This window comes from Mesocricetus auratus, unplaced genomic scaffold (assembly GCF_017639785.1).
Source record: "Mesocricetus auratus isolate SY011 unplaced genomic scaffold, BCM_Maur_2.0 Super-Scaffold_100031, whole genome shotgun sequence".
Taxonomy (NCBI): Eukaryota; Metazoa; Chordata; class Mammalia; order Rodentia; family Cricetidae; genus Mesocricetus; species Mesocricetus auratus.
The window spans coordinates 5,950,680-5,975,015 of record NW_024429212.1 but is presented as its reverse complement, the minus strand read 5'-3'; the positions used below and the strand labels follow the sequence as shown (position 1 = coordinate 5,975,015).

Here is a 24,336-nt window from a genome sequence, read left to right as displayed (position 1 = left end):
GACTGAAGCTTGTGAGCAATGCCAAACCCAAGTCTGCAGTATCTTCACATGCTAGATAGGAGCCAGGCCAATGGGGCATCCTCTTCTAGGAAGACCATGAGTGAACAACAAAGGCAAGAGGAGATGCCTAGGAAGTGTTGTAGCAGTGCAAGCCTGAGGGTGTGGTACCTGACGGAGCTGTGCCTGAGGCCAGAGAGCCTGGTACCCGATGACACAGCTGGGCCTGAGGGAATGGTACCCGACACAGCTCTTCCTGAGGCCTGAGAGCCTGGTACCCAACACAGCTGGGCCTGAGGGCTCCTCCTGCGGGGCTCCACTCTTCAGGCCTAACACAAGCCTGACCTTGTGAATCCCTGCTCCTTCTGACAGAAAAGCAGGCCCCATGGGTCTGACTGCTTATGGAATCTGACTTGCTTCCAGAAACCATTTATATGCTCTGCCATGTATGGTTACCACTCCCCACATGACCAATCCAAAGGCGAGCCACCCATTGAGCTCTTGGACACCCCAAGATTGGGTGGCACGTGTGGGATTCCCTGAATGAGCTGCCGTGGTCACCTGTGCCCCTCTCTAACTGTAGCTAACTTCTCAAGGGACAGCTCTGTGTGTCTTAACGTTGTCAATCTCCTACTGTGTTGTATATGGATAAAAATCAGTAAATATGCTGTTGGGTGACTGAGTCAAAGCTGAATTAAAAAATCAGTATTCAAGTGAGTACATGCCTTCCTCCTCAGAAGATGCAGTGACGTTTTGAGACCAGACCTATCTCCCACTGACCAAACTTTGCCTTTGGAAAGCTTATTCAGTTTCATGGTTTCTGGAGCCTTCTGAAGGCCGGGGTTGCTTAGTGAAAGCTCTGGATGTGGTAGCTGCTAGGAGGCTTACTCTTAAGGCAACATCTGAGCTGGAGATCACGGAAGGGAAGTCCAGGCAGGAAGCCCAAGGCTGTGGTAAATACTCTGCTGCAAACAGGAAGGAATCTGGGGCTGGTGAGGAAGTGTGTGCCTTTGTCATAACTGCTTAGCTCCCTTCCAAATGTCAAAGCAATTTACTGATCTCTGATTATCTTCAGGCCAGCAGAAGGCAGGTTTCTTCATCTCTCACAATTGCTTGTTGGGAAATCTAAATTAGATTACATTTTAAAAATACCCAGATTCCAGACTATTACTCCCCGTGGACTTCAGCCTGCTACAGCCAGCCTGGGCCTTGAGCATCAAGGTGGCGTAAGGATGAGGATGCTGCCTGCGACATGTGATGTTTTTCTGTACAGTAAAGTCTTTCACATAGGTAGAATGCCATGTTCTAAAACAACAAGTCATGTGGCAAGCCCATAAAAACAGCACAGTCATTTACCAGCAAGTCTAGTGCACTGTACACCATGACCAGTGATAGAGGCCTTCCCCACTTCTAATTGCCTGAGGACACCCTCCCAGACACACCCATAAGTAAGTCCTTGGAGCTATGATGGCATCCCTCAGTCCAGTCAAACTAATATCTGGAACAACCGTCATCAACATCCACAATATTATGAAAATGTCTTTAAAATGTTCCTTCTTTTTCCAGCTATGTAGTTATGTGAGGTTAGACTATCTCTACGTACTCCAACCAACCAAGTCCACCCACCAAGAGAGGTGAGAGCACACATCCTCATGGTGCGAGCTACTCCTGGAAGTGTTGCCTTGAACAGCCTGACCTCACTGACTGCCCAAATGGCCCCTGAATGAATGGATGAACGTATTGTTGCAGAGTGACAGAACTTCAGCTCAGAGTTCTGAGTGGAAGAAACCACAGCCATGAAGCACGTTAGGGTGACTTCTAAAATGCTGTTCTGTGCTGAACTGCCAGGGAGGAAGGGGCTGCGAAGGGGCTTCAGAAGAAAGACAGGAAACACTTGGGAGTGACAGTGTTACTGGAGGTCTCAGGGTGCCAACCTGGGCTCTTGGCAGTCCCAACAAGCGCAGTTTGGCTCCCGTCTCCAGCACAGCAATGGAAGAAACAAGTAATGTGAAAAGCAGAGAGGGACTCAGTGTGGCCATATCAGGAGGAGAAGCAAATGAGTGTGTCCAGGAACCTCAAGTCTGTCTTCAGGGTACTAATATGAGGGTTAGGTTTTTCGAGAGGCTATGAGGTAAATCTCTAAGTAGCCCCTGGTCCAATACTCATTGTCTCAGCCACTGTCTCAGCGCTGGTCTGTCCCGAGAGAAGGTCTGTTAAGTTGTCGGATCTGCATGGGGTCTCTTCCTGGGAGGGGCGTTCCCTTGCTGACTGGCATCAGGGCTCCAGCCTTTCCCTTCCATCAATACCAGATTCTCAGGGAAACTTTAACTTTTGGGGTCCATCGATTCAATCCTCTGGCAGCAAGACACCTTATATTTTAATCTGTCTTCCTTCTTACCAAGACAGCTACAATGGATGTGTGTCAGAACTCGTCCAAGAATGGAGTTTTGTGAGGGGAATTCTGAGTTCTTGTGTGAATATGTCAACAAGATAAGAGTCTTCAGAACAGAATTGTTTTGCCTTTTTTTTGTTTGTTTGTTTTTTTGTTTTTACGAGACAGGGTTTCTCTGTATTGTTTTGGAGGCTGTCGGTCCAGCCTGGCCTCGAACTCACAGAGATCCGCCTGCCTCTGCCTCCCGAGTGCTGGGATTAAAGGCGTGCACCACCACCGCCCGGCTAGAGTCTTCAGAACAGAATTGTTTTGGGATGTGTTTTCACGCCCCTCCCAGGTGTAACAGACAGGAGTGAGGTTACTGCAGCTGTTGCTATTCATGTGCCTCCATGGAAAGTCAGGGTTTTGGCCATGTGTGGCTGGTCCTTGTGATTGTAAACTTTACTCAGGAGACTCCTAACCCTCAGAGTACAAACGGTCTGATGCTCCGAATAAAGTTGGCCATTGCATGAGACATTGGTCTACCTCGTTTTTTTAGTCCCCTGGCTCTCCTAGGTGCACACTTTCTCTAGAGCAGTGAACAATGTGTTCCCCATCATGACTACGCTGGTGATTCTGTAAGTAGGTATGTCAAAATCTACGACATGGGGCCAGGGACAGAGCTCAGCAGGTGAAAGCACTTGCCACCAAACCTGATGATCTGAGTTCAAAGCCCCAGATGGTGGGAAGAGAGGATCAACCCCCACAAGCCATCCTATGACCGCCACACTCATGACATATGTACAAGCATGCGTGTGCAGTTGCATGTACAGATGCATGTATGTACACATATACATAAATATATTTTTGGAATATGTATTGACTTTCTACTTCAATGCCAATCACCTCTCCCCAGAGGAAGTTTTTAGAAGTTCTCAGACACACACCTCAACCCAGTCTGCAAGAGAAGGACTCCTCAGACCTACTAAGGAACTCAGCCACTGGCCTGCACCACACATCCCAAACTCAGTTATACCAAGTTGTGTTGCTAATGTGTATACACAACCCTTTAGACTCAGAACAGTCAGATTGTGGCCAATTTTGTGAAGTACCTGGCATTTTTCCCACTTCCTGGAGTTTGGACCAGGGCAACCAGGCATCTGGTGCCCACAGGCCCTCTGGGAAAGCTCCTGTTAGCACTGGCCCTGGGCCCTGAGGAGCCTGGTTCCTGCAGCTGCGTGTAGCACCTGCCCGTCCCTGTCCCCTGTCCTCTGTTATTGGCTGTGTTGGAAACATGCCCAGCATCTCTTTGGAGGCCATCTGTCTCCACATCTGCATCTTACTAGGGTCTGGGATCCTTCAGGGCCAAGCAGGGCATCTCTCTGCTTACAGTGACTAGACTGGTCTGAGCAACCAGCACTCAGAACACAGGTACCCACCCTGCCTCTCTGCTGCTGCTGCCTCCATTTCCCCCCCAGGTAGGGACATCCCCACTCCCCCGCCTCCTAGGTGTCTTAGACACCATGAGCCCTTGAAGGGTTAGCAGGACTGTGGAAGGTCCCTGGGTACCCGCGGGTAGCAGATGAAGGAAGGTTGGTCTTCTGAGGAGGGTATGCCTGGCCTGCTCTGTGCAGACAGTCAAAGGTCCCTTTCAACCTCCTCATTTTACCAGGAAAATCTCTCTCTTCCTTCAAAGGCCTTGACTGGCTCTGTGGAAATTGGCACACAGAGTAGCTGATATGGGTCTGGTTCTGGGAGGGGACAGCACTCAGGTCCCAGCTCCCTGGGACAAAATAAGCCTCTTCCCTCCTCATCCTGTGAAGGGTTGGTGATCTGCGAAAAGGCTCTGTAGGAGTTCCTGAACTGTTCTTTTTAAAATTGTTTTTAGGGACTGGAAACAACTCCATGCCGCACTAGGCCTCAAAAAGGAAACTTAAAATACCTCACAGAAACCTTCCAAATAGTCTAATGTTGGTGCATAGGTATCACAGACTTCTCTGTGCCCTGGCACAAATACCAGGCAGGTTTTTTCCCTGTAGCCCAGGCTAGCCTCAAACTCATGGGACTACTCCTTCCTCGGCCTTTGGAGTACTGGGATTACAGGTATGAGACATCATTGTCAACTTAATTCATGGTATTTCTATCCATAGACACACTCAATGGCATTTATGTACTGGCTCCAGCCACCAGGGTGCTATCCTACTGACTGCAGAGTCCCTGATACTGGTTACATACTGGCCTCAATGTTTCTGGTAGTTACAAACCAGCCTCAGCATCCCTGGTGGTTATGTACTGGCTTCAGTGTCCCTGAAAGTCACCCATTACAGTGCTCCTTGAAGTAAAGGACAAGCATGGTGTGTCTCTGACCTAGCTATGTCTCTCTTATCTGTGTCCCTCTATCCTGGCCAGGCCACTGTCTTGGTTCACTGGAGCATGACCTACTTAACACAGGTCTTGGCTCCTACAGTGTCCTCTCAGTGGCCAAAACAAATCCCAGAGCCCTGCACATCCCTTAGAAAAGACCTTTTAGTTTTATTATATGCTAGATTCTACACTCTCTGGTATGCTGACCTTCTCCAAGCCATCATATGACTGCCACACTCATGACATAGGTACAAGCATGCATGTTCCATTGTCCTGGCCCTCGGAGACACACCTTATCTCGATACACCAGCATCCTTATCTGCGTTGTTCACCGATATGCCCCCGGTTGCTGGGACTGCGTCTAGAGCAAGATGGAGGCCCAGGAAAGTACTGAGAGGTTAGAAACTGCCCGGCACTCACTGTGGTCCCCGACATCTATTTAGATTGAGTCGTGTAGATCCTGCACTTGACATGCCCTGTGATCTCCCTGGATAGCTCAGCTTCCTTTTCACCTGGGATGGACATTCTGTTTGGGACCATCCGGATGGCTGCTCAGTGGGGGCCTATGAGGATGGCAGGGGTTCCCAGCAGAGGCTGCACTCCCAGAGGCTGCCCTGCCTCAGCACACGAGTAATTTTAAACGAATGGACGATTCAGGCAGCAGCAGAAGTGTAAAACCACAGTTCTTCCTGAGGTCTGCTCTTGGGCTACCCTTAAAGCCTGCTGGATTGTAGACATATCGTCAGTGCACCTAAATACTGCTTGCTGAGTGGTTGAGCAGGGCAGCCCACCCCCGCACCGTGGACGCGGCTTCCTAACTTCTCTCCACTGTTAGCCAGCTAGCAAGCAGGGTTTGTCCGTGGTCTCTGCTTCAGCTTCTGCCTCGGCTTCCTTGGAGGATGGACTGTGATGGGACAAAGACGCCCTTTCCTCCTCCAGCCGCTTTTGATCATAGCGTCTTTACTGAAGCAATGGGAACCTGGCTAAGGTGTGTCCTGTCTATCCATCTGTCTCCTTTGCAGCCCCTCCCCTTCTTCCCACAGCAGCCTTCACTAGAACTTTAGTGCTGTGGATCTAAAAGCGGGTGTGTGAGTGGGGTAGCAGGGGAGAGCATCCCCAGAGTGCTGCGGCCCCTGGAGCCAGGTGGGGGCATGCCTACCGCAGAACTGGAGTTTTCACACTGCGCTGCTGATCTGCCAGCTCCGCAGCTGAGAAAACCGCCTCCATCACATCACCTGTATGAACGTTTCCCTAATGACTGCTGTGGGAGGGCTCAACTCACTGAGGTCTGAAGTAGCCAGGGGCTGAGTCCTCTCCAGGCCCCCACCCCCCAGTAGAATCCCTGTCTTTTTCTGCTGAGTTTCTCTGCTTCCCGGTTCTTGGTCCGTGGCCACCTCTGGTAGAGGGCTGGGCTCAGGCCAGCGGCCCTCAGTATTTCTTCAGGTACATTCCTCCTCCCTGGGTCTGTCTTCCATCTCTGACAGTGAAAGCCCGGGGTCTTTTCCTAGACTCTGATCTCCAGGGGCTGCAGACTGGGAAAGGAAAGAGAAGGGGGGAGGGGAGTGGGGGGAGGAGGGAAGATGGAGGAGGAGCGGCTGGGCAGGCACCAGGACCTAGGAGGGAGGAGGAAGGGAGGTGTAGGAGGATGGAGGGGGCAGAGGGGGGTGGTGGGGGGAGAAGGGAAATGACCAGGGGAGAGAGGAAGGCAGGAGGAGAGTGTGCTTCTGGGCCTCCTGAAACCTCGCCAGACAGAAGAAGCCTCCAAGTGGCCGTTTAGAAGGCTGCCCTCCCAGCGGAGGGCACTTCGGGAATGCAGCCTCTCCCGCCGCCTGTACCGGGTCCCCTGGCTCTGCTGGATACCACAGGTTAGCTCACAGCATCGTTGGTGTCTCTACCACCAGCAGGCACTTTGGGGGTCCAGGAGCTGGGTCACAAGCCTCTAGCTGGTCTAACAGGGGAACTAGCGGCGCAGCTCGGGGCTCTGGGCACAGGACTCCCTGGGGTTGGGGCTGGGGATTCAGGTCTGGTTTCTGGAACTTCTAGTTTGTGGGGCACCAGCCACCTAGCCGTAGGTGCTTCATCTTTCTGCTCGTGCCCGTCTGTGCCACACACCATTCTGCGTCTGCCCCCTACTCCGTCCTTTTATTAACGAGCCCGAGTACTTATCTGTGCTGCCATCCCCGACAGACACCTTTCCAGTCCTACTGCATTTATTTCAGTTTCTAAGTTTCTCTGGGAAATGTTTGTTTGAAAGAACCAGGGAGCGCTTCCTGCCAGAGACGGAGAATGGTGCTCAGGGCATTTCAGTGTTGTTGGTGCAGGCGAGGGCTTCCACCCACCCCCCTACCCAGCCACTCCATCTCTAATTGTTTGATTTCCCACATCAAGCCCAAAGCAGCTGAAGCCAGGTCCTTCTGGGAAACCAGGAAACCTGTTGCAGGCCCTGGCTCCGGCCGCTTGGGCTAGGGTGCTCCTCTGGGAAGTAGTCAGACCCTGGAGGGGCGCCAGGCATTGTTCCAGGAGAGCAGAGGGTGGGAGAGACTTGAAGAAGAAAAGACTTTCCACCTTGGGTGACCCTCTGGATGGGATTAAAGGATTGGTGGGGGGAGGGGCGGCTCTGACTGGTGCTTTCGGAGCCGGGTGACACCTCCTTCCCCCACTCTGAGCTGGACACTAGTGTCCCGAGAGTGAGAGGCATGGCCCTGCCTTCTCTTCTTGGGCTTGAGCGTGGCCGTCACCCACGGTCACTCACCTGGAAACAGTGGTTTAGTTAGCAGTCAGGCACTGTCTATGCACAGGACAATGGCACTTTGTGGATGGGATAAGGGACAGAGATGGTGCATTAATTGTCTGGGCATCTGTCATGCACGAAAAGCCTTTTGTCTCCAAAACCTGGTGTAGAAGTGTTTGCATCCTGAGGTTTCAAAGACCCCCTCGTCGTCTTGTCTTTGCCTTGTTTTTTAACTCCCTTTTATGCCATACTGTGTATTTAGATGTATTTATAAAAGGTGCTTTGAGCAGGAACCCCTCCTTTTCCCTGTATGTCTACTGGGAATCCATTAACTCCAGGCCAAGTAGTTGGAAAGCAATGCTTAACTACCCTGTCCGTCACCATGCAACTTTCCAGACCTTGTTATTCCTGGTAACTGTGGACAGAAACACTGGCAACCTGGCCTAGCTCATGTCTCTGGGTTTTTTTTTTTATTATGGAATACTCTAGGGCAGTGGCTCTCAATCTGTAGGCTGCAACCCCTTTGGGGAGATCGAATGACCCTTTCAACAGGGGTTGCCTATCAGATATTCACATTACCATTCATAACAGTAGCAAAATTACAGTTATGAAGTAGCAATGAAAATAATTTCACGGTTGGGGGTCACCATTAGAGGCTATCAGGGTTAGGAAGGTTGAGAACCACTGCTCTAGGGGGAAAGTAAGACTCGGGAAGGGACCCGCAGGAGGGGGAAATCATTCAGGGATACAGATGAACCAGAGTGTGATCTCAAGAGACTGCCCTTTGGCCTAGTGCTTTCGTCAGGTCAGAAGCCGTTGGTCCAACAATGCTAAGTGCCACCAGCCTAGGATGCCATGCCAATGACCAACACAGAGGAGGACACGGTCCACGGTGCTGTGGGTTGGTGCTGCCTCAGGTGAAAGATGTTTCTGCAGAAGGCTCCACCCAGATGTCAGCCATGCCGGGCCATTATCAGTTGTTTGGAATGCACTTAGGAAAAAGGAGGAACATCAACCCTTTAGACGAGAAAGCACCTGCATGGCTCAGTGTGTACCTGTTCACTCTTCGGCACTTGCTTGCCAGGCATGACCAGGTGGTAGCCGGGCCCATCCTGCTCCGGTGGTCCCAGCCTCATTGGCTTGCTCCTGAGGCTGAGCGTGTGCAGGTGCTGGCCAGCTCTTGGTAGTGTTGTGGGCACCATGGAGAAGCCAGGAGCCCCTTCCTGCTTCAAAGCCTCCCACGTTCTGCTGGGGGTGCTGTGTGCCCGGCTTCTGGTGCTTTCAAAGAAGGGTGTTCCCTTGCCTGCTCTGTCACACCCTCACAGGCCCGACCCATCCAGCTGGATTCCATTCAGCCTGCCCTGCTGCCCCTAAATTTGTCCAGGTGCAGGTCGTGGATGCAGGAGAAAGTGAAATTAGAGTTTCTCCTTTCCTGCTCCTCTGGCTACAGTAGCCTCTCCAGCTCCCTGCTCCCTCAGCACCCAGGCTGCCCTCATGCCAACCACTAACCTCGGGGCTTTCTCAGGGCCATCTGGACACGCTCCCAAACACCTCAGGACCTCGTTATCTGAGAGGTGTTTCCACACTCCTTCCTGAATTCTTGTCCCCCGGCCCTGCCTATTGAATTCTGCACTTTATAAAGCCTCTGTCAACTGTGGCTCATCTTACATGACGACCTTCTCTCCTAAGACCAAGAGCTCCCATTGGGGGCAGGGTTCACCTCGTGTTCATGGCAAGCATCTGTACATAATAAATGCTCAGTTTAAGTGGGGGGTGGGGGATCTGGGAAAATAATATGAGATGACTAGGAAAGAGCATAGGAGTGAGCGAACGTGTGTGGGTTCTGCAGGTGACATTCAAGTAAGCCCGCAGGGTGAGCTGAGGCAGATACAAGGGTCCCATGGACTGTGGACATAAACCTTTATCTCAGACAACATAGTGGGGATTAGGAGTGGGAAGGCGAGACTCTCTGAGGCCAGGGCTTGAAGAGCCTGGTTAGCGGGGGTTCCGTCCTCCACAACCCTGGGGGATCTCAGAAGCAGTGAGGCTGAGGTGGAGGAGCCTGTGGCTCCTGTGTTGGGAATGTCAGATCTGGTCCCTCTGAAAGGTGGCTTAGGGTGAGATTCTGAGAAGACACCTGTCACACCCTGGTCTGGAGAAGGCTGAACAGAGATGAGCAGGGCTCTGGAGTGGGGTCTTACTCCTGGAGCCGTGCCCTTGCTGGGTCAGCCAGGTAAAGATGCCTCTCTCCAGTCAGCTGAGTCATTTGGAGTGTGAGCAGTCATCCCTTGAGGGTTTATGTCTTGGGTTTGTTAACCCCCCTTTCTTGGGTGTCATAACCTTGACTTGCGTTTAGCTTTACTGGCGAGATCAAAGACGTGTGAAATCCTCAGATGAGAGCCTCTCAGAGCGTGAAGAGCTGTCCGTTCAGATGCAGTGGCCATTCGAAAGGGGGGTGATACTGGGTTCGGCAAACCACTTCCTGATGAAGCAGGCACTGCACCGTGTACACACATATAGGCACGCATGAGTGTACATAATTGCACGTGTATACACACTCAAAATGTTGACTTGATAGGACTCTGGCGTCGAGAAGGCCACCAGACTTTTCTTCCATCCCACTTCATTTGACGTGGTTTGGTTAAGTTCCTGGCAGGAGCGGAGTTGGCCATGCCTTCTCACTTGGTTTTGGCCATAGCCTGTGGTTCAGGTGTGTGGCTGTGCTGTGATCAGGGGAGTCAGGTGTGTGTGGCAGTCAGCAGAAAAGCTATTTCAGCCTCCCCAGATCATGAGGGGAAGTGTCAGGCTCCAGGAGGTAGAGCAGAGGGCGGGCCCTTTCCTGAGAGCTGTGTAAAACCCAGAGTTCAGCTGCACAGAGCAGGCTGTCTGGAGGAGGGCTTCATGGTGTTTGGGCTTGTCTGATGAAGGATGGAGACGGACACTCAGTGGTGTTTCTGATGATGTTCTCTGCATGGGACTTCATTCCAAAGTCTCCTTGTCCAAAGTGGCTGCAGGGCCCGGCCACTGTTGTATCTCAGGCTGGAGGCGGGACCGAGGCAAGCAGCAGTGCCTCAATGCTGTGAGTCCAGTGGTCTCCGCTGAGCTGCAGCAAGTGCAGAGCTCAATCGCACAGCATGCAGCCTTCTGGCTGGATGGGTAGGTCCACACCCAGAAACCCCAGCGGCTGACAAACCCCAGCGGCTGGCAAGAGGGCCTGCGTGCATCTGGGGCACAGCTGCCTCTGACACTCAGGGCACTTCCTCCATTCCTCATGAAGTCATTCTTTCCTTCACATTGAGATGGATGAAGGCAATGTGTGTGTGTGTGTGTGTGTGTGTGTGTGTTTATTGCAAATAGGGAGCAGCCTTATATACAGACTTACAGCACAGTGGAGAAACACCAGGTGTGATAGTTCATATTTCCATAATTAGAGGTTGATGCCAGGGGGGCAAGGCCGGGGCTGTAAGCCAAGACTAGAAAACGGGATGCTCCTGTGGTTATTGACTGTCAAGCAACTCAGAGACCCCGTGGGGGCTGGGGTCCAACAGCAAGTCACTCTCCAGTCTTAGACAGTGACCCCTGACTATGCTCAGGGCCACTGAGAAGGGAGGAGTGGACAGGCTGCTTATCTGCCTGGCACAGCTGGGACCAGGTTTTCCCTTTGTTAATAGGGGGCAGATGTGACAATCGCATGATTCCCAATGGCTGGGCCTGGACCATAGCAGGTAACCAGCTCACTAACACCTCCTTTCCTCCTCACAGAGGGCTTTGCAAGGAGAAAGAAGATCTCTCTGTGGTTTGTGGGCTCTCTGCTGCTGGTGTCCACTCTTATCCTGACCATCGGCCTTGCTGCCACCACCAGGACAGAGAATGTGACCGTGGGCGGCTACTACCCAGGGATCATCGTGAGTCAAAGGCCTATGGGGGACTGAGCAGGCAGGATGTTCAGGGTTCTGCGTGGAAAGACAAACTCCCTGCTAGTCCATGGTGGGGAGGGGGCCAAAGTCCATTGTTCCCAGGGTAATGCTAAGTATCTGAGAGTGTTCAGCAAAGATGGAGGATTGAGGTCTGTTGGTCAGAGGGCCCTAAGATAGGCTGTCATCTTACACCATGCTGGTAGGCCAGTATCATCAGACTAGCACAGACTCTGAGCAGTGTGTAGAGCATCGCTGGAACTCTGGCCCAATGCCCTGGCTTTAAGATGAGGACAGGTACAAGCATATGACCTGAACACCCCACTGTGCTTCTGGGAGAGAGCTCCTGGACCCCAAACCTGCATCCTGCCTCTCTCCATGCCCAGGTTGCCTGCTGTCCTTGCTCCAATTTGAACACTCTAGTGTGGGCAGGGTCTTGGTCTTATCAGCTCTTCACTGAAACCCCATAGGTGTCCAGCTTTAAATTTCCTTTCTTGGGCTAGCCAGAAAGGGCATGCCAGAAGCTCAGTGTGAGGTCCCTACAAAGGTGTGCTGAGTCCTGTGACCAAAGGCCGAACTGACTTCGTAGAAGCATAGCTTCTGTTTCCGCTGTCACACCAGCAGGCTTTGGTGGGTGTACTGTCCCTTTCCAGGGAAAGTAACTACCTGACCTGTGGTGCTTCCTAAGGTGTGAGTGGCCACACTCTTCTGACAAAGTATTTTAGTTTTGGTTCTTTTTTTAAAGACCATGTCTCATTTGGTTGCCCAAGCTGGCCATTCTCCTGCCTCAGCTTCCCAAGTTCTGGGATTATATGTTTGAGCTACCATACCCACATGGGCAAAGCATTTTAAGGGTGAATTGTTAAATATTTACAAATCATATTTACTTGGAAGGGTGGAATGTATGCTATGGCGCATGTGTGGGGGTCAGAGGAATTGATTCTTTTACTTCTATCTTGTGGGTCATGGGGATTGAACTCAGGTCACGAGGCTTGCCAGCAGTGCCTCTACATGCTGAGACATCTCACCAGCACAAGGGCGTTAGTAACTGTGATGGGTCAGGGTGATGCTAACCAAACGTCTCTCTTGTTCTTTCATCTCAGCTGGGCTTTGGGTCTTTCTTGGGAATCATTGGTATTCACCTGGTGGAGAATAGAAGACAAATGGTAAGAATGATGGCTTTCAACATGGGGCTGTGGGAGTGTTGGTCCTTCAATATAGGACGCTACAGTCACGGCTAGGGTTTCCTCTCCACATTCATCTGAAACTCCTGGGCCCTATACACTACACAACCCAAGACGCAGGGCCTAATTGGTGCCGTTCAGAACTTGGTCTAAGTGAGCACACCCACTGAGGAACAGAGAGTAGAGATGAAAACAGAGCAGCAGGCACTGGGGTCACATCTTAGAAACATAGTTATTGTTCTGTCGCTGTGAAGAGAGACGCTGTAACCAAGGCAACTTAGAAAAGCAAACGTTTAATTGGTTGCCAAAGTCAAGCTTCCGCAGGTGGTAGAAACTGGAGAGAAGGCCGGGTCCACCCTCCCAAACAACAGACTTACCTGAAGGGGCAAAGCTCAATTCTTCATTTGATTTTTCTCTCTCGTATCCAGTCTCTTTATTTTCCTCTTATTCCCTTTTACCGCCTAAGACAGAAACTTCTATGCAAAAAGAAATTACCTCTCAACCACACATTACATATTTTCTAGAAACAAATTAAAATCTTTACACAGGAAGAAATCATTATGCTCACAAGTTACATGTTTTTCTTATAAGCCCACATGTAATTAAACATTTTTCTTTGTATTATTTCTCCCACCATAAATCTTCATCCTAAAGCAATGATTCTTTTATTATTGATTAACAAAGTTTTAAGCAAGCAAAGCATGTCTCAGTCAATTCCTCTTGTACCATTAGGCAGCTGTTTGCAGGTTCCTATCTACAAACCTAAACAAGCAGTCTAGCTAACCACCTTTTCTCTCCTTACACATACAAAGGTCATTTAACTTCCTTTCATAACTGTTTTTCAAGGTGCGCACGGAAGCTTGTGATTGACTCTGTAAGCTACATGACCAAGGAACTCTAACCTAACCTGGGTGTAGGGATATAATTGTTTTCTTTGATCATCAGCCTGTTTTCCCACAGGCAGAACTCATGGGTCTATAATGCACGAAGTTTCCTTGTTCTTGTTTTCTATCCTAGGCCAGCCTCACGTCTAGGAAAAAGGGAAAGTGACTTCTAGCCTTATTTTTATCCTTCTTGTCTCTCTTATTGGAGCAATTGGCAGAATAACCTAGACCATTTCGGTAATCTTCACTGTCCTAACCACCTGCACTTTTAAATCATTGATCCAACTAAGCATCATTGCTCTATAAAAACCAACTTCATTATGATCTGGGAGTGGGATATTCCCACGAAACAATCCCGCTACGCTAGGTACAATGGGGCTCTTTCATGTAGTAATCACAGCGTGCCAAGTACAGTAGAAACCTGAGAGCAGTGAGCAGAAGACACAGCAGAAGCAAGGGACACTCTGGAGATAACCCCTGGGGCTTTGCTCCTCCAGGGTGTGTGACGAGCATTCTTCCCAAAGCCTGGTCCCAGAGCCACATCAGTCCCAAATGAATACGCAGGATGCTATATTAATCATGAAGCTGTTGGCCGTTTGCTATGGTTTCTTAATGGCTAGCACTGACTTAATTATTAACCCATAATTACTAATATGTATATTTTTATAAGGATTTATTTTTCCGAGGACACCATCCTGGATGTGTACTCTCCTCCCAGGATCACGTGGCAACTCTCCATTCTTGACTACATTTCCCAGAATCCTCCTCGACTTCTAGTCCCACCTATCTTGCTTCCCTATTGGCCAACAGTGCTTTATTTATCAACCAATCAGACAAACATATACACAGAAGGGTTTCACCCATCAAAGGTGCATGCATAGTAGCCGTGCTATCTATCCCAGTGAGCTGTACTCCAAAAGCTCCATTGCTTTCTGCAGTTCCTCTGACATGGCCACTGCCAATGGTGGCTTCCTTACAGTTTCAGAGGTTGAGTCCATGGTCATCCTTGGCGGGTTGAGTGGCAGCAGACACAGGAAGACATGGTGATGAAGTAGCCGAGAACTTACATCTGATCCTCAAGTACAAGGTGGTGGGATGGAGAGAGAGCTAACAGGGGATGGTGTGGGGTTTTGAAACCTCAAAGCCTACATTCAGTGACATACCTCTTCCAACAAGGCCACACCTCCAATCCCTCCCAAGTAGTTTCACCAAACACAGACCAAGCATTCAAATAGATAAGTGTATGGGGGGTGGGCATTCTTATTCAGACCAGCGCAATAGTAGACATTTAGGTGATGCTGTTTGTCCAAGTTCATAGAGTATTATTAGCCATGCGTAGCAGAGGGGACTGTAGACTGTTGGTGCACTGTTGCAGAGTGATAAAAATAAGTGGCTATCACTTCTGTTTAAGTCCTGTTGGGGTGCTCTGGGGTCCCCCAGTCTCCAGCCCTCCATTTCCTGTGCCATGGAGTACTAGTGTTACAGGCACTCACTGCCATGCCTTGATTTTACACAGGTGCTGGGGTTCTGGATGTGGGTCCTGGTGCTTGTGTGACATACACTTTCCCGGCTGTGCTATCTTGCTAAGCCCAGCTTTGAATTTTGAGTTCTTTTTTCTTTTGAGACAGGGTTTCTCTATGTAACCACTCTGACTGTCCCAGAACTGACTTTTCAGACCAGGCTGGCCTCGAACTCACAGAGATCTGCCTGCCTCTGCCTCCTGAGTGCTGGGATTAAAGGCGTGCGCCCCCACCATGTGGCTGAGGTGGAGTTCTAACAGTTGCATTTCCTTCCGGCTTTTGAACCACGTCAGTCCTGTGTGATGTGAAGCACAGCTTCCAGAAATTCCCTCGTTTTTTCTCATTATTTGAACCCCATTTGTTGGAGTCTGTTTTTTTTAAAGCAACTATAAAATATTAAAATTTCTCATTTAAAAAATTAAAACATAATTATATCATTTTACCCCATCCCTTTTCTCCCTCCAATCCCTCCCATAAACCTACTTCATTGCTTACATAGTATATACATACATAATCTGTAACCTATATATGTATATATCTAATATGTCTATATATAATGTATAACCTGCTAAGTCTGTTAAGTATTGCTTGCATGTATATTATTGTCTCAGGGCTGGCCACTTGGTATTGGATAATCACTTATGTGACTCACCCCTAGGGAAGGCTCACTGTCATGTCACTCAGCATGCCTTGGAGTGCTGTTTTGTCTATGCCAACTTGACACAAGCTCAAGTCGTCTGAGCTAAAAACCCTCAAGTGATTCTCCCAAAAAACCAGTCTGTAGGCAAGACTGTAGGGCATTTTCTTAGTGATTGATGGGGGAGGCCTAGCCCATGGTGAGTTGGACCATCCCTGGACTGGTGGTCCTGGGTTCTATAAGAAAGAAAACTGGGCAAGCCATGGAGAGCAAGCCAGCAAGCAGCGCTCCTCCATGGCCTCTGCATCAGCTCCTGCCCCCAGGTTCCTGCCCTGCTTGAGTTCTGTCCTGACTGCCTTTGGTGATGAACAGCAATATGGGAGTGTAAGCCAAACCCTTTCCTCTTCAGCTTGCTTTTTGGTCATAGACTTTCATCACAGCAATAGAAACCCTAAGGCACTTAATTACCTGTAATTTTTTGTCTATGGGTGAGATCCAATGAAATTTCCCTCCTTCGTGTGACCATGTCTATGGATGTACCTTTCCTTAGGTGTTAGCTAAGCAGCCACATTGTTGAGGTATCATGGGTGAAGCTCCTCTGTCATTTCTGGGAGACAGACTCTCACAGTAGACTTCCTGACAATCTGGCTCTTACAATCTCTTGTTCCCTCGCCCATGATGTTCTCCAAGCCTTAGGGATAGCAGTTGTGCTGTTGATTGTCAGTTAGGGCTGGTAACCTCCTGACATCCTGTTCTCTGCATTTTGATCAATTGTCCATCTGTTGCAAAGACAAGTTTTGTTTAGGGCTGAGAGCTAGCTATCTGGCTTGGCTCTTGTGCAAGATATGTAGACCCTAGCTGGGCTGAGAGATTGGATGCAGTGCGTGAGAGGTTGGAATCTGTTCTTTTCCCATCAAATGGGATTGGTTCCTATGTCAGCCATCCGACCATAAATATGCCGCTGATTTCTGGGCTCTCAGTTCTGCCCCACAGGTCAATGGGTCCGCCTATGAGCCACATCATTGTCTTCTTTTCTTCAGCTTTGGCATAAGCTCTGTGGTCAGGACATGTGAGTCTTCAGCCTTTTGTGCATTTCCAGATTGTTCCACTTAAGCAGGATTCCTTGTCATTATCAAGGGTGAACCTCCACCGAGCAAGAGCTCTAAAGGTGAGGTGCTGAGGCAGATGGCAGAGAGCTCAATCCAGGAATGGTTGGTCTTTCCCTGTTGGTCTAGCATGCTTACTTGTCTTCTAAAACCTCACAAATGTTCTTAGTTTTCTGAGTGTGAGTTTTCATCTTTTGCTCTAAACTTTATTCCTGGTACTATTCATTATGAGGGTACTGTGTGGGCATTGTAGTGGAGGGCTCACTACCACTGGCTTTTGCTGAGGTTCATTCCAAGCCTGCAAGCCGTAAGAGCTAGCTCATGTGTTGTTTCTGATAGCTTTGCAGTGGATTCCTTGGGATTGTGCCACCTTGCAGACAGCAGCTTTACCTTTCTTGGTTGGGTTCAGAAACCCTGGCCGTAGCTGTTCTGGGGCTGGTAGTATAAAGAATCGAGATGATGCAGTGGCAAGAGCTGCAGGTCCAGCAGTTGACAAGGGGAGCTGGTCCCGGTGTCCTTGGGTTATCCTGATAACTTGCGTGTGGTTGCTGCATAATCTTGCTTCTGCTCTCGTATCACAGGCACACATTCCAGTATAACACAAATTTATGATTAGGTGCCTTGTGCACAGCTAGAAGTTTCACCCCTACCACATGGTACTGGAGGAGAAAAGTAATCGCTGATGCCACCCAGCTGCAAACCTGTGACCTATAGCAGTGATCTGCCTGTGAGATATACTGGGCCAATAGTGGCATAAACGTTATGGGCGTAGCCAACCATCGCTTTTTTTTATTAAGGCCCACTCCACGAGATGGAATCCATGCCTGACACTGATAAACTGGCCAAGAACCTGAGACTGAGTAGGTTACGGGCCTGTAGGAAGCCTACAAAGGGAATTGCTGTAATACCAGTGAGTTGTCCCACTCTGGACTTCAGTGCTGTCTTGACAGGGCTGGTACCCGAGGGGTATCTATCATAGAGCTGGCTGCAGTGAGCGTTCAGAAATGAGGGCCACTATTTTGTGTGTTCAGAGGGCATTTAGGTTGTTCCAGGGAGTGGCCTCAGGCGGGCCAGCTCCAGCCAAGGAGAGGATAGCTATGTTTCAGCTGTGTAAAGTGATTTTCTTTTGATTTATCTTTATTTTAAAATTGTACTATAGAAAAATTTGAGCATATGTAAAAGACAGAATAGCACCACACCCACTCCAGGTGTACTTATCACCTTTTAGCCAGTTCGGAGCTAATCTCTGTTCCCTTCTGTACCTCCCTTCCCATGGGAAGTTGAGGAAATCTCAGACACTTATTCCATTTATGCTTCCTCCAATCTGTCCACTCTGAGGGTGAAATCTAATTAGAAGCGATTTCACCATCATCTCTGCCTATTATTATGACAATCTCTAGAGGAAGCTAAAGACAGACTCAGAGGGAGGGCTCTTCTACAAGGGGGAGGACAAGCCGCCTTCCCTGGAGAGGGCTCCTGCTACCTACCAAGCCTTCTGTAAGCATAGCCTCTTCACTTCCTGCTTTCCCCTCACTCGGCCGTTCTCAGCATCCAAGTGACTCAAAGGTGACCCTGCTGTGTCTGGGAGGAACAGTACTGTCACTTTGAAACAGTTTGTCACAAGAAGTATACACAACTGTGTCTCTCCTGTCAATAGAACCTCTATTCCCCCTCTGGAGGCAGGTGTGGCCTGTGTGTCCTTTCTGAACCCTTTACCACCACACTGTAGCTGTAAGTCACAGGCTCTTCCTTCTTCCTCAACGGGAGCTGAGGAAGAAATCACATTTTGCCAAGATGGTCTACAGCCCCCCAGTCTATCCCGCCTCTCAATTTTTCTTTTCTGCCTTTCTGTCTGTTTCTCTCTTCTTCCTCCCCCTCTTTATCTCTGTATGTTTCTGTTTATCTCTCTCCATATGTTTCTGTCTCCATTTCTCTCTCTCCATCTCTCTGCCCATCCCTTTCTCTCTCCATCTCTTTTTCTCTCTGTCTGTCTCTGTGTCTGTCTCTTTGTCTCTTCTGTCTCTGTCTCTGTCTGTCTCTGTCTCTCTGTCTCTGTCTGCTCTGTCTGTCTGTCTGTCTCTTTGACTGACACACTAAAGGGCTTCTTTACTTTATATTTCTTCACCCATGTCTTTGGCTCAGGGGAGGAGAACGGGAACTCTGGCTATATTTTTCCTCTAGTACACTTTGACTTGGACCCAGCTCAGTCACTCACCAGCTGTGTGGCCTACTGTGACTCAGGTGGCTAGGGCATTGACAGGCACCACGATGGCCACAGTAGAAATGCTGGCTTCCTGTACGTGAGACATGGGGTGCCCAGCTGTGGCTCTGCTTTGGGAAGATCTCAGAAAAGCTTTTCAGCACCTGGAACAGCTCCCACCACAGCCCCGGTGCCCAGGGTGACAAATGCCTGTGCTGGGGACCCAACCCCTGCTGGACTCTTCCGAAGTCCTTGTTTATCAAGCAGTGCTGCTTTCTCCCCAGGTGTGTGGGTATGCGCCTCCCTCAGCCTCTGTGGTGCGGGGGGGACACTTGACTCTTTTGCCAGAGCGGCCACCATTGGCCAAGGGTAGCATGGTAGCCCCAGAGGCTTCAGGATGAGGGGTTCCCATTGAGAAAGGCTCCAAGTTGTCCCTGTGAGGTGTGTTTTGTGTCCTCAGCTGGAAGGATGGGTTGTGAAACCCTGTGACCGATTGGACTGTGGCAGTGTGGGGGATGGAGAGGGCTCGTCATCGTTGTGTAATTCACATGAATTGGAACTGTGGAAGTGACGACTGGCCGTGTGAAGGTGTGCCAGGGTCATGTACCAGGCACACATGTGGCACATCTTGACAGTTCCCTGAGAGAGGCAACTGTCGTGGGTCTTCCCCATGCTGTGTGTTCTGATGTTGGGCAGAAGGCTAAGGACCCTGGGCCTGAGATCTGTTTCCCAGGCTCTTGGCCTCCTGGTGACTGCTTGTTAGTTGACCTGCTGCTCTGGAGGTTGAGAACAGGGTGTGAGCAGCACTCCCGATGCTACTGCAGTTCGGGTTGGTCTTGAAGCAGTGACTAGATCAGGACACAGGTCACACACACACACACACACACACACACACACACACACGTAGGAGGACATGCGTGGCAAGCTTGGCAGAGGCCTCTGGCCTTCCCTTCCTTACAGCAGAGTTCTGACTTTTGGGCTCATGTCAAACAAACAAACACTGAGATGAGTGAGAATGGAGTGGCAGGGGACACCAGAGGGTAGTGCCAGCGTCACCAGAGTACAGCTTGTTATCAGTGCACGGATCAACAACACGCCTGAGAGTTCCGACACTACCCTGCAGCTAAAGAGAGAGCTGCCTGTGGCTTGTTATACCTGATATGTCCTTCCTTCTTTCATTTTCTTTCCCTGTCTTTATTTTGTTTGTTGAGACAGGGACTTATTGGTTAATTCCGTCTAGCCTCAAACTCACTATGTAGACCAGGCTGGCCTTGAACTCAGAGATCCACCGCCATCTGCCTCCCAAGTGCTGGGATCGTAGGTGTGTACTGCCATGACTGGCCTTCACTTGCCATTTCTTGGTGGTTGCCCCTCTCTCTTCCCTGTGGCTGGTAATCCCAATAACTTTATGCATCTCCCAGGACCAAGCAATAAACCCACACATATAAGAGATTTCTCTGGCTGGGAGAGGCGTTCCAGATAAGAGAGGGCTCACACAACTGTTTTGAAAATATAAATACATGGGGGACTCCCAGGAAGGAAATTCAGGTTTGTTTGTTAATTTATTTTGAGATAGGCTCTCACTGGGTAGCTGAGGCTGGCTTTGAACTCATGATCTTTCTGCCCCATCCTTCTGAGCACTAGGATACTTGGGCCCAGAAATTCCTTGAGCTTGTTCTTGATAGTTAATCTGAAACTGTGTCACAAGAAAAACTGAAAATAAATGTGTTCAACAACTATAAGAAAGTTTTCAGCCACATAGCCAGAGGAATGTAAATTGAAAAATTAGAAATGTAAATTGAGGCAAACGTCTCTTTTAGCATCAATTTCATGTCATTCTGATGCAAGGAAGTGGGCATACTGTTGTCATTGGCTAAGTATGTTTACAGGACAGTGTAGAGTTCCTTGTTATAGTTTTAAAGCACAAAGAACCCAAATATGCTACATATGTCAAAGTACTGGGTTAACATATGCTCAAGGAAGAAATTCATCCTACAGAAATACCCATTTGTGACATATACTTTTTAATAGTGAACAGCATTCCGAGTTTCTATAGCAAACAGTTTAAGTATCATGGGCAGTTACTGGGTAGCCTGGGCAGATGTGGCTGTGGGCCCCTGCAGGCTGGGATGGTGCAGAATGAATCTAGTTATGTTAGAGGCGAGGACTTGTGTGTGTATGCAAAGGGGACACACTGCAGTTGGGCATACAGTGGTGAGGGCATAGCGTATACTTCCTGCAGTGGTTGCCCTTGTGTCTCGTGGTACAGAACCCGCAGAGGGTACCACGTGGGTCCGTAAGTGACTGAGACACTGGTGGATGGAAGCATAGCAGTGATGATCTGGCCAGGGGCCATAAACACCCGCTAGGACTCTGACTGTGTCCAAGGCTGTTTTTAGGTTGAGACCCCACACTCCTCTCTATCTTCTCCTCCTAGTTGGTGGCGGCCATCGTGTTCATCAGTTTTGGTGTTGTGGCGGCATTCTGCTGTGCCATAGTGGATGGCGTGTTTGCAGCACGGCACATTGTGAGTACTACCTTTGACTGTTGTGCAGTCTGTCTCTAGGGATCAATGTCCATGTGGAAAACAAAATTTCAGTTACACAGCCCATCTCTGACATCTTCACACTAGCTTCAGCTGAGCTGCCACGGCACACACACACACACACACACACACACACACACACACACTACACAGCAAGTACAAACACATACTACACAGAGAAGGCACAAATACAGCCATACACAGTGACTACAAATACCCGTGCCACATATAGCAGACACAGACATATATCACACACAGAAGGAACAGACACCACACACAACACAGACACATACCAAATACAGCAGACATAAATATACACAACCACATTCAGTAAGCACAAACACACACATCACACATAGCAGGCACAAATACACAACAGATACAAACATGCGCATCACACAGCAGGCACAAACATCCCTCATTATTTCAATTACCCCCAACCCAGTCCTCCCTAATCACTAAGGAACCCTTGTCCCCACCTCCTCAGCTTTGGAGCTGTGTCCAGGTGACTGTCCTCAGCGCCTTCACCACATTTAAGGCAAAGTGCACTGTGGAATCTGACTTTGGTCTTGCACATGCTTGTAGGTCCACAGTTTCTCTTTGAAGATTGTTGCTTAATGTGGGGGCTACAGACATGAAAAATCCTTTTATCTGCAAGAAAGACTTTAAGAGAATGGAGAGCCCTGCTGGCAGCACAGTTACCAACAGGGGAAGGAAGCGCTGTTTGCATCTGTTTGCTCGGTAGCTAATCTGAACTTGGCCCCCACAGTGAACAGACAAGCTTATCCACCTGTTTAGCAGCTACAGGGCCAGGCGGGCCCAGGTGCCATAGGCAATGATGAGCCACCAGGTTTCCCGCCTAATGCAGGAGATCAAGTTAAGAGACAGGTACACACAGTATGCCGTGTGACATGCTCCGCTGTGACGCATGCTGTAACGCGAACGATACAGCACAGTATGAAAGGCACGGCAGAACATGATGTGTACATATGATGGGTGCAGAACATGCCATGGGAGCATAAATGCCCTGTGATGTAGGGGGTGTGACAGAGAATGATGTAATGGGATACAGGATGCTGTGAATGATGTAATGGGTACAGGGTGCTGTGAATGATGTAATGGATACAGGATGCTGTGGATGATGTAATGGGGTACAGGATGCCGCAAATGATGTAATGGGATACAGGATGCTGTGAATGATGTAATGGGATACAGGATGCTGTGAATGATGTAATGGATACAGGATGCTGTGAATGATGTAATGGGATACAGGATGCCGTGAATGATGTAATGATGGGATACAGGATGCTGTGAATGATGATGTAATGGGATACAGGATGCTGCGAATGATGATGTAATGGATACAGGATGCTGCGGATGATGATGTAATGGGATACAGGATGCTGTGAATGATGTAATGGCATAAAGGATGCTGTGATATGGGGTAGCATGCTGTGTACAGCATGTGGGATGTGATCTGAATGACACCACGGCCGATGTGGTGGGGCGCACTGTGCCGTGTCACAGACCTGACAAGTAGCGTGATAGGATGGTGATCTGCTTATGTGATGTGTATGGTGTGATACGAGGTGCGAGTGATACTATGATGATGGCTTGATATGCACCAACCAGGTAGGAATTCCTGTGCATGTATGTACAAGTGTGTATGCGTGCTCAGTACAGCTCCCCCAGTATCTACAGTTCGGTGTTTAGACATCTGGCCATTTGCCTTCCCTGGACAGTCATATAGACTACACTGCTCCCAAAAGAATGTGCCAGCCTCGCTCTGAGATTCTGTCCCTGTGTAGGGAAGTCTTTCTCAGTCCCACGCCCTCCAAGCTCTTCAGCACTTGTGGGAGGGGTCACCTTCCAAAGACGTCTATCTCCAGGTAAGTAAGGTCTCCTGCCTGCAGCCCCAGGTGTGAAAGGGCCTACTCCACCCTTCCTGGCTTCACTGATGGGAAGAGTCTAGAAGGCAGTCTGTCTGGGCACGTCCGTCTGTGTGCCCACCTGCGTACCTGCCTGCATGTCCATCCCCACCTGAGCATGTGTATGCTACATGTGTATGTCCCCATCCCCGTGTGCCTGCCTATGTGGGCTGATAGGACAGGACCTCCGAAGAGTGGCCAGTGTAGTTGAGAGCCCAGCAGAGGGTCTACATGAGCAGCGCGGGCTGGGTCCCAACCCACAGAATCATTCAAAGGCCTAGACCCCTGGTGTCCTGTGGTCGGTTACAGTTTGGGGGGGGGTGACCAGACTACTGGTGACTCACTGGGGTCCACTTCTGAGGCCACTGGCATCATGTTACTCACTGAGCTGCCACCGCGTGGGAAGACGATGTGAAGACTCCATCCCTCTTTACACCATCCTGTCTCTCCCTGGAAAGTCCACCAGGGAAGGGTCTGAGTCTTGTCACATTGTGACGAAGGCCATTTAAGTCTGACAACCCTGAAGCCAGCTCTCCAGTCCCAACAACCTGTCTTTACTGCCTCCCTATACCGCTAATCACTATCACACATGTTCCCCTTGTGTACCACCTAGGGTCTGCCTCCCATCTGAATCCATCCACACCCAGCCTGGCACACAGATGCTATGCCCCACCGTAGCTGCTGCCTGGACTCATGAGTCTTCATCTGCTGCCAGAATTACTCCTGATTTCTAGACTCTTCTTCGGTCAGGAGCAGTGCTTTGAGAAAATGTCACTGATACATAGTAACAAACCCAAAGAAGCACTTACACATGACATGGCTTGATGGCACTTCACAAGTCCCAAGTCCCAGGTCCCAGCTGTCTTCTGCCTTAGCAGCTGTGGAAATGGCCTGATTGTTGCCCTGCCCACTTCACTCACCTACAGCTCTAGCTTGCCTTGGCTTCCTCGTGGGT

At 49.7% G+C, this 24,336-nt stretch overlaps 1 protein-coding gene across 4 annotated transcripts in view; it reads left to right on the top strand.

Annotated features, from left to right (window-relative positions):
* The first annotated feature begins 6,418 nt into the window (after positions 1–6,418).
* Tmem255b (transmembrane protein 255B) overlaps positions 6,419–24,336 on the top strand; it is a 30,672-nt gene continuing 12,754 nt past the window's right edge. For 3 of the 4 annotated variants that reach the window (XR_005872389.1, XM_040733597.1, XM_040733595.1), the window contains exons 1-4: positions 6,419–6,597; positions 11,226–11,368; positions 12,481–12,543; positions 21,346–21,435. Coding sequence is in view for 3 of the 4 variants with exons in the window: in XM_040733597.1 (XP_040589531.1) it covers positions 6,543–6,597; positions 11,226–11,368; positions 12,481–12,543; positions 21,346–21,435 (351 nt within the window). In the remaining variant the exon portion in view is untranslated. The remainder of the gene's footprint in view (positions 6,598–11,225; positions 11,369–12,480; positions 12,544–21,345; positions 21,436–24,336) is intronic. The other variant, XM_040733596.1, reaches the window with a different exon arrangement.